This window comes from Scylla paramamosain, chromosome 21, assembly GCF_035594125.1.
Source record: "Scylla paramamosain isolate STU-SP2022 chromosome 21, ASM3559412v1, whole genome shotgun sequence".
In the NCBI taxonomy this organism is placed as follows: domain Eukaryota; kingdom Metazoa; phylum Arthropoda; class Malacostraca; order Decapoda; family Portunidae; genus Scylla; species Scylla paramamosain.
Genome location: NC_087171.1, coordinates 19,238,118 through 19,248,266, shown reverse-complemented (window position 1 = coordinate 19,248,266; position 10,149 = coordinate 19,238,118). Strand labels below are relative to the sequence as shown.

At 34.7% G+C, this 10,149-nt stretch overlaps 1 protein-coding gene across 3 annotated transcripts in view; it reads left to right on the top strand.

The window, feature by feature from the left end:
• Positions 1 to 10,149, top strand: part of LOC135111178 (neurogenic protein big brain-like) — a 122,208-nt gene that overhangs the window by 105,224 nt on the left and 6,835 nt on the right. The window contains exons 5-6 of one of the 3 annotated variants that reach the window (XR_010273592.1): positions 896 to 1,004; positions 5,651 to 5,771. Coding sequence is in view for 2 of the 3 variants with exons in the window: in XM_064024251.1 (XP_063880321.1) it covers positions 896 to 1,004; positions 5,651 to 5,820 (279 nt within the window). In the remaining variant the exon portion in view is untranslated. Of the gene's footprint in view, positions 1 to 895; positions 1,005 to 5,650; positions 5,830 to 10,149 lie in introns of all 3 variants that reach the window. The other 2 variants (XM_064024251.1, XM_064024250.1) reach the window with 2 other exon arrangements.

The window sequence follows — 10,149 nt, the reverse complement described above, 5'->3', positions numbered from 1 at the left end:
CAATGAAATGTCAGTACAAAACGTAGAATGCATCAGTATGTTATCGTTTCGCTGTAACAAGAACCCAGTTAGTAATCATACATTCGTGGTGGTGAATGTCACTATCCGTTGTGGGGTCATGTTGTTTGGTGCTTGATGCTGAGATGGTGTAAGTGAGGCACAAAGGGATGCCATGTGGTAGGGAGACAGACCTGCGTGCAGCCGCCAGATGTACTAACGACCAGACTAACACTAGCAGTAACAGGCAGCAGACCGGTAGAGAGAGAGGGCGGCAGGGATGACTCGTGGTTCCGAATCAGCCACACTTACAACCGCACGTGAATCATCCAGAAGATATTCACCCTCGTTATCTTGATACGTTCGATTTTTTATTTATTTATTTATTTTTATTTTTTTATATGTATGGCTTTGTTCCCTTGTTCTTTTATTATTCTTATGTGTTTTTAACTTTCATTGTCTTGCATCCATTTTCTCTTTTTACGTTTGTCTGTTTTGTGTCTTTATCCTGTTTTTAATTTTATTCTTTCAGTTGCTTGTTGTAACATTGGTGTGACTTTCTCTCTCTCTCTCTCTCTCTCTCTCTCTCTCTCTCTCTCTCTCTCTCTCTCTCTCTCTCTCTCTCTCTCTCTCTCTGAGCCATTGTGGTGAGGCATATACCCAGTGAAATGGTCAGAATAGTTAGGTAAATCAGGTGTTAAATATCTGAAAACAAAACCTTTTTTTTTTTTCTTATTATTTTATTTATTTTTACACACTAACATGTAATATCCCAGTGTCCACGGATGTTGTGGAAAACAGTGTTCTTGCTGAAAGACAAGGTCATGGTAAAGTTGTAACGGTGTCCTTTATAGACCTCCATGATTCCTCAATGTGATAGTGTCCCCTTGTCTTGCAGGTGTACTGGGTGGCACCCCTAGTTGGCGGCATGACGGGAGGCCTCATCTATGAGTACATCTTCAATCCACACCGAGTGCCGCGCTCCCGCAAGGATTCCATCGATGGAGGTAACTTATATTTCTTGTGATATATGTTATGCACATTTCTACGTGTACATTTTTTTTTTTTAGGAATATATATATATATATATATATATATATATATATATATATATATATATATATATATATATATATATATATATATATATATATATATATATATTGTTTATTATTATTATTTTTTTTTCAGTATCAAATAACTCTGGTTACGAATATTAGAATATTAGTTTTGAGGGATGCCTGGCCATGTATCTATCAATCAGCAACATTGTTCTGCTTTATTTTCCTACCTTTTTCAAGCCTGCAGCGGACAAGACTATTGTAGTCATTGTCTTGCCCACAAAAATGCATTGATATATCCAAATCAGATTCGCACTATTTTACCAGTAACAATTACTTACCAGTTACCATTTCAATTTACAAATCTTGTAGAAATAGATTGTGTGGGTTGTACTTTTGCAATAGAATATTGCAGCACGACACTAATGTATGAAATTGTCTTCATCAAAATCATCACTATCATTTCATCGCAAAACGAAAAGTATCCCCCAGCCTTCTCAACCAGTCTATTTCAGGCCACTCCAGCAAAGCTTGTTTAATCTGTCTAGTGTTCTTTTTACCTTACTTTGCCATCCCCAAGATATCATTGTCACTCTCTCCATTCAGTGCATGGCTACTTCTTGTTCATTGTAATCCTATGCTTTTATTGAGCACCTTTTTTTTTTTTTTCTCTTTTTTTCTTCTCTATATGCTGGCCTTCTCTGTGTAAGCCATCTGATGTAGTTAATTTGTAGATTAACTCATCAAACAAAATCATTATCTAGAGATTATTTAGGGATTTGGTTATTCATATATATATATTTTTTTTTTATTTATTCTAGCATTCTAGTCTTCATTATTTAACTTAATACTTCAGAGAACAATGCAGGAGAAAAGTGTCACCTTTATTTTCTTTATTAATGTGTTCATAATGACCTTCAGTAATTTTCTATCAGTTGCGCTTTCTTGTTTAATAAAGTTCATATTAAAAATTTATTTCTATCTATCCATATATAGTGGTTTAACATATTTTGCATATATGTATCCATTACATGATTTAAATGCACATGTAAATGTGTCAGTGAATGAATAACCACTTTTAAATCTTAAATACACTGTTCATTTCATTATTGTGATACATTACCCTTATGGCAGTTTTTCATTCTGTAGGTATGGAGCCAGTTTGAAAGATCTTTGTTTTTAGAAAATACTTTTTTTTATAGTAGAAAATGTTCATCTTTGATTGCCACTTGCTTTGCCCTTCCCCAATTTTTCTTATGTGCTTCAGTGTTTGTTGTCTCTACATTGTGGATCTGAGATTTGCTTTTTGTTACTATTGAATATACAATTCAGTCATCAGTCAGTCAACATTCATACCTTATATCCCTAATGGGATAGTCATAACCAGGTTGTGTAGGGCACCAGCAGACCACCTTAGAGGATGCTTGGAAAACATATGAAAATTATTATAACCACAACAAACCCAAATAACAAAGATTTATGGTGTAATTAGCAGTAACAGGCCTGAATGGCTGGGTGACCTGAGACAACCCACTGTCTCAGAACCAAGCCCCAGCAGTTTTCATATCAGTTCTTAACCAAACCACTGCTGCCTACATCCAGGCCCACCATCAGTAGTGTTTTCATTGCCCTCAATGGCTCTCAGAGGTAACCCAGACAATCTTGGGATTCCTGTCAAGTGGGGATATGACACAAGTTCCTTCAATTTTCATGTATTTTAGATCTGATGACATTTTAAATATTAGCATGCTTGACTGTCACATGAGAGATTCAGGGTTTGAATCCCCAGGCTGGATAGTTAAAATTTAGGGACATCTTTCACACTTTAGGTTTTATTCACCTAGCAGTGAACAGACGAACATTAACCACAAAATTGCATTCTTGAAAACCCTAGCAGAAATTAAAGGTTATCACTCATGCTTTCCTGTGTGTGTGTGTGTGTGTGTGTGTGTGTGCACATGTGTGTGTGTGTGGGCGCATGCGCATGTGTGTCTGTGTCTGTATGCACTCGTATGCTTGCTCCAAATTGCCACAGCTGTATGCCATACCCTGAGGGTTAACAAGACAAAGTATGTATGTAAAAAAAGTGGACATCATTAGCTTTATTTTGTTTTAAGGATTTGACAGCTCAACAGCTCTTATATTCTTATATATTGTTTGTTTATTTTACTACATTGTTTTATGAGGTCTTTCATGGATTATGAGAGTTTTATACTTTTCCCCCTTACTTTTTTTTTTTTTATTCTCAGTCCTGTTGTGTACTCTGCATGTTAGCATTGGATGAGTATTCTCTTAGTCTTGGAGGTGATACATCTATTGTGTGTATTCAGGAATTTGTCATAAATACTTGTTCAGCACAGACAGTACAGTTGTGCTTAGCACCATGAGAAAAGAAAAATATATGATGGCAAATTCACCATAGCTATGTCATGGTGGAGCTTTTCTGATCTGTCAACCAACTCAAAGCCTTGGCACCACCATGGATGCCATTATTGATGGACCCTGTCACACACAAGTAGTCTGACTTGTAGTGATCTATATGACAACATTCAGCTCTGTTGTATTACATTTGTGGTTGCTGGTCTCTGAGTAACAGCCAGGTCAGCTGTGCACACTGAAAATTGCCATGACGTACATATGGCAAGGTATAAAGATTTATAGACACAAACAATACTGTATTGTTTATAGTGGATGGTTTAGTGTTAAAAAATCCATATCTTTTCCTGTGCAAAATTTTCTGGGAGAGGAACTATCTTTTTTCCAACTCTTTTTTCCAAGTTTATGCCAAATGTATCCTTCTAGACAACATAAGTTTTTCTTCGGGTGGAAATAGTGCACTGGAATTAATTTGTCCATAGATTTTATTCACCCTTGGTCAGGTTTAGTCCATGACACTGTTGCAGGCAGGCATATTATTAAGTTATGTTTGTAGGCATTATGTGGGTGATGAGTAGTGAACAGTATAGTTTGAAGTGATAGTACAAGGATATTGCAGAGAGAGAGAGAGAGAGAGAGAGAGAGAGAGAGAGAGAGATTAATTACAGTGACCAACAGTACCCAGTTGACTTTGTCTAGATATTTAGATACAGCATGAAACTTGGCCTGGAATGTAGCAGAACTGGTGAGGTGGATATGTAATGAGGGATGGTTGAACAAAGAAAGAAAAATTAAGAGAAATATTTTAATACTGAGAGCATATTGAAATGAAAGGTTGAATATCAGTGGAATCAAACTGTCTCATGGGCAGCTTAACAACCATCAGCCATGTCTCATTTCTTCTGGGAACATTTCCAAAAAAGGTGGCCATGGCAGAAGAGCATCCACCTCTTTATTCTAATACACCCTATTTGCTTGTTTAAGTTCTTCTCCACAACTAGCATCTCCTTTTTACACTTGCATTGCTGTACTGTCTTGTTTCATCTTCTGAAAAGCCTTCCTTTCTTACTATGATTCTCAGTTTCACTCGCAAATTTTTTTATTTTATTTATTCCATTTATTTATTTATTTTTTTCGGCCTTGCCAAATTATCTGTACATTTCTCTGTTTGCCCATGTTCCCATGCATCTTTCATACACACTTTTCTTGTCAAGTTTCAATTTCTTCATCTCATATGCACATCACATGATTTATGGCCACAACATCACAACATGCATTCTTTGACTGGTGTTTCCCTTTTCATGTTCATCGCTGGTCCATATATCAGTGTTAGTAAGAGTATTCCATTCCTTCAGCCTTTTTATATTTCCATCTGCACTCACTTCATCACACACAGCTCTTTTTTTTTTTTTTTTCTGTACATCTCAACCTTCATCTGCATCCCCCTTTTCAACTACATACAAATTCTATCTCTTCACTTCCTTTCTTTACACCACTACCAAGCCTTCCTACACCACAAACCTCCTCCAAGTGTCCCACACCAATGTCCTTCAACAACTCTTATTCCTCTGCTACTTTGCAGTGACCTTTCCCTTTATTGCATCAATCTTACCTTCCAATCTCTTATATCATTTTCTAGTTTTGCTGAACTCTCACTTTTGAAATTTCCGTATAATGATGGTAACAATAATAATAATAATAATAATAATAATAATAATAATAATAATAATAAAAATAATAATAATTAATAATGGTGAATAATAAATAATAATAATAATAATAATAATAATAATAATAATAATGGTTACTACCACTACTATTAATAATAATGTAGTAATGAGATGCACCCGACTTAATAAGCATCCAATTTCAGCACATCAGAAGTGAGACTAGGTCCCATTGTAACACATTTTATTTTTTTCCTTTTTTTTTTTTTTTTTTTTTTTTCCCCAAACAATATATGGTTTGTATATGCTCCCTGAATTACAGGATATGTATATTTCTTAAACCAGACCTGTACAAGGATCTAGATATTTAAGATATCATAACCGCAAGCTTTTAAGGGGAATTATTATAGTGTAGAATGTATGTGTAGAGCAATTTACCATCTAAGAAAAGAGTTGGTGTTAGGTAGTAATAGTGTGGTGGTCAAAACAAGCCTTGTGTTGCTGGATGGGAGATGCAGTGAAGTTTGACCTGCTGGCTGTGCATTACAGAGCAAGGGGTAGAATCGTTCCCCTTACAAACTGTTGGTGGGCCAGTGATGCATGGGGGGCAGGGGCAGTATCAGCCCTCGACTTTGCCTCCCCTACAGTACCAGCTGCAGGCCGAGCCACAGTATGACTCCAGACTGTACCAGGCATACCCATCAAACAGCCTAGCATGAGGCACTCAGGTATCACTGCCTCATTTGCACTCACATAATGCTCCAGCACACAAAACAATGCTGCTGCTGCTGCTGCTGCTTGCAATATTTGTATGTCTCACTTGTTCACATGCACGCACACACACACACACACACACACACACACACACACACACACACACACACACACACACACACACACACACACACACACACACACAGTGTCTAAGCACAGTTTGAGCACTTTATAGCACCCTGTTTAGACCTGCGGAATTTTTAAGTTTTTTCAGGATTTCAACTAAATCAGTTAGACAACTAATAGTTTCCAAATAATCATAAAGTAACTTCTTCCTGGCAGTGTATTACCACTGCTAGCTAAACACTGGCTTCTGCATATCCTTCTCTGCCATGTTTTAAGTAGATATACCACTGACCAACTTGAAAACCTTTATAGTTCCTAACATCCAGAAGTTCTAAAATACTGAATGCTTATTGGTGTGTTTTAAAATAGATGTGATTGCTCTATTGTTTTATTAATCATGTAATAAACTTATATTTAAATTATTATATGTATAATGGATCATAACAACACACTATGATCACAGTGCAATACGTTTATGCAAGTTCTCAGCAAATTTATGAAACATACTGAAGAAAGTTTGCTATCAATATTAAATATGAATATGTAAGAGGCATAATTTAGAGTGTATTAAAGTCAAGAATTAAGTCATGAATATAATACTTTGAATCTTGTTGAATTGTTGCTGTCCTTACAGTCTATTATTTTATACATGCAGACCAGCATTTTGTGTTTTAAGGAACAAGAGATGTATAATTTTTAATCCTTTAATTCTTACTCTTAGACTTTGCAAATTCCTATTTAAATATTTTCCCTAATTATAGTCCACAGGGCCTGAACTACATTCTTCTGGTTCTGTTTCTGTATATATATGGTTCATTTTCCTTTTGTTCATTCTCTACCTCACTTTGTCTAATCTACTCACTATATTTTTGTGAAAATTAATAATATTCTTCTCTCTTTACTTGTTTTCACACATCTGAGCCTATACAACTATTAAAGTTTTAGGCTAATTATTGCAGTGACTGTTTTCTTAATCTTGCCTTAACCCAAGATATGAAAGGCCATCCTTTTGCTACTCAACATCTTAAATGTCTCTCCAGTTAACTTGTTTATTTGCCTTTTGGGTGATCTATTATCCTATACCACTAAACATCACTACTACCAGTTCTTTTCTTCATTTACTCTTGACCTTGATTTTTGTATGCTTTTCCATTGTAGGTGTGTATCCACCTTCCCACACTTCACATGACATTTACTTGCACAAAATTAAACTTTCAGTCTTGTAATCCATTCATGCATCTTACTTGAGTGATTCCACAAATCTTTATAATCATTATAGCATTTTATCATCTTGAATCAACTGCAAGTAGACTCACTTAACTATCTACTTAGACTTGGAGGTAAATGAAAAACTTTTTCTGAAGTTGTCTAACATTTCCAAGTTGATCAACAGCTTATACAGCAAAATGCATTATATCCTTTCTTAGATATAATATATATATATATATATATATATATATATATATATATATATATATATATATATATATATATATATATATATATATATATATATATTTTTTTTTTTTTTTTTTTTTTTTTTTTTTTTTTTTCTTCACTGATAGTGGTGAATCTACATCACCATTACTTAGTCAATGTGATGGCTTAAGGTGCTGAGTCATTGAGATGAAGGGGATAAGTAACAAAGCAAATACTCATGTCTTACTTAGGTTTGGGACATTATGTAAATATTCTTAGAAATATCTGAAGGCAGGATAAATTGGCCGTGAGAGATTCTTTGCCAAGGATTGAACTTCTGGCATAGACACTCAGTTAGGCCAAGACCAAGAAGACCTGAGTAACTTTTGATTGGGCTTGACTGCCATGTCAACACTTAATAAATAATGTAATTAGAATTACTTGCACAAAGGAATGATCTTTCCAAAAGTTCTGCCAGTCAAGTCTCATTTTTGGATGCTGGTTGGATATGTGGACATTACAATTTGTCATTGGAAAATAGCATCAGTATTGAACACATTTCACTAAATGTGATATTAAGTGACCCAAACCAAATGCAGTTCAGAACACCAAAAAGTCTTGAGCCAGCTGGGTCCACCTTGTATTTCACTTGTTTAGCATATGTACATCCTACAGTGCAGTACTATGTTGGTTTGATCCATTATAGGCACTTCATATGAGTGAAAAAAGTATTTAAATAAATAAGTAAATTTGTAACTGTAATCCAAAACTACAAGTCAGTATTCTGCACAGGTAAGGGTGCTGTAGATTGTTAACAGGTGTGAAATGTATTTGCTGAGTTTTTGCTTTGTGTCAGTCTTGGTTTTCTTCAGCTAAGGGCATGAGGGAATTTTTGTGTTGATCAAGTGTGTGCAATAATTACCATTCTACAACTTAATGAAATTTCATGACTTAACAGTTTGTGGCATTATATTAATTTGCAGGACTATCCATTTTACTTCTGATCCTCATATCTGCCAGAATTTATGAATAACTTGATTGGCAGCAAGTAATGAATGTTTTAAATTATGGACAATATATCTCATACAGCAAGAAAATTATATCTAGTCATTTAAGGCAATTTCTTTTGGCTTTTCATTGTGGTTTGTTGCCAGGCATCTATTAATTTGTGACATTCTTTATGATTTGCTAGCTTCAAATTTGCCTGTTTTTGCAATTTGAGAAATCTCAAACTAAGTCTATTCTTTATTCAAACAATGAAGTTTTCCTTACAATATTTTCTTGCTTTTGATCTTCTGACATTTTGGTTATAATTGTGATTTTCTGATGCTGCAGTGCTTTACTGAATAGAGTTGTGCAATGATTATGTTGCTTTGTTGACTTTTAGCTGAGTTGCTAGGTGCAGTGTGTTAATTATTAAATACCCCTAGAAACACATTTAGCACATGGTATCAAACCTGTGTTTGCAAAAGGGATTGTGATTCTGTATTCCTTTGTGAAGCTTTTGTTGAAAGAAAAATCAGGAGTATGGGTTACTTAACATTAGGATTATAAAGCAGCTACTTTATGTAGGTAAAAAAATAGAAAATTTCCTATAAGGATTACAAATATTGCAAGAAAGAGAAATTACTGGAAACAAGAACTGAATCATTCATTTACTAGTCTTGTTCTTCCTGGGCGTATAAAACCATAAAACCATGTGTGTGTGTGTGTGTGTGTGTGTGTGTTAAAACTGGTTATGCTGTGACTGAATCTAGTATGCAAGATGGTATATTTATGGTCAGTAGTAAAGTAACCTGCCATATTTAACTTCCACTGTGGTTAAGTGCTCTCCTAAATCGTGAGCTGTTTGATCTGCTGGGGATCTTGTCTTTTACAAGGAGATAACATAATTAGTATATCAGAGGACATAAGATTGAGTGAATAAAACAGAGTATAAATTAAAACAGAAGGTTACTAGTGGCCACAACTGTATGAACCATATTCTGAAACACTTCTGCACTGTATCTCTACTGCATTCAGAAGGCTGTAGTTGAAATTATACAGGTTTCTAAGGGTGTTTTTACTGTTCTAGTGACAGGTTAACAAATTTTCTGCACAAGAACCTGGTTAATCATCTCTGTAGCCTTTGAAAATAGTAATGGTAAGAGAGCAAAACATTTCAGAATACTGGCTAAAAAAAAATAAGTAGTGTGTTTAAACATGGATTGCATTTTATTATAACTATGCTAGCCATGTTTTAGGAAGGCTCGAGGTTATAAACTTGATAATACTCCATATTCTATAATATGCTTGAGAATTTTTATCAAAGGAAGTCATTAGAGAATACTAACTTGAAGTAGCTCATACAAGAAAATTAAATGATTTAGGAAGGGAGTTGTATCAGCAGTTATGAAGGGAAACATATCAGAACACACACATGAAGTCCAGATAACACAGTATGAACACTGTTGATTGTGATTTATTACAAGCTGATTTACTACTTGTGGCCTGTGGTTTTACATGATTTACTAATTCTGGTCTGCTTGTAGTTGGTTTACTTAATTGTGGTAGTCCAATTCTAGTGAACACAACATAAGTTACTAATTGTGATCTATAATACTTATTGATTTACTTATTGTGGGCTTTGGTTTTAGTAATTTTACTTGTTAATATTTAGGTGTATTAGTGTCTACAATTTGGAGATAATTCCAAAGTTAACTATGCATCAAAAATTAAACAAAAGCATGTGGGGAAAATATTAATTCATGATTTAGTTCCCATTTTTAAGTATTTTATTTGACTGAAGA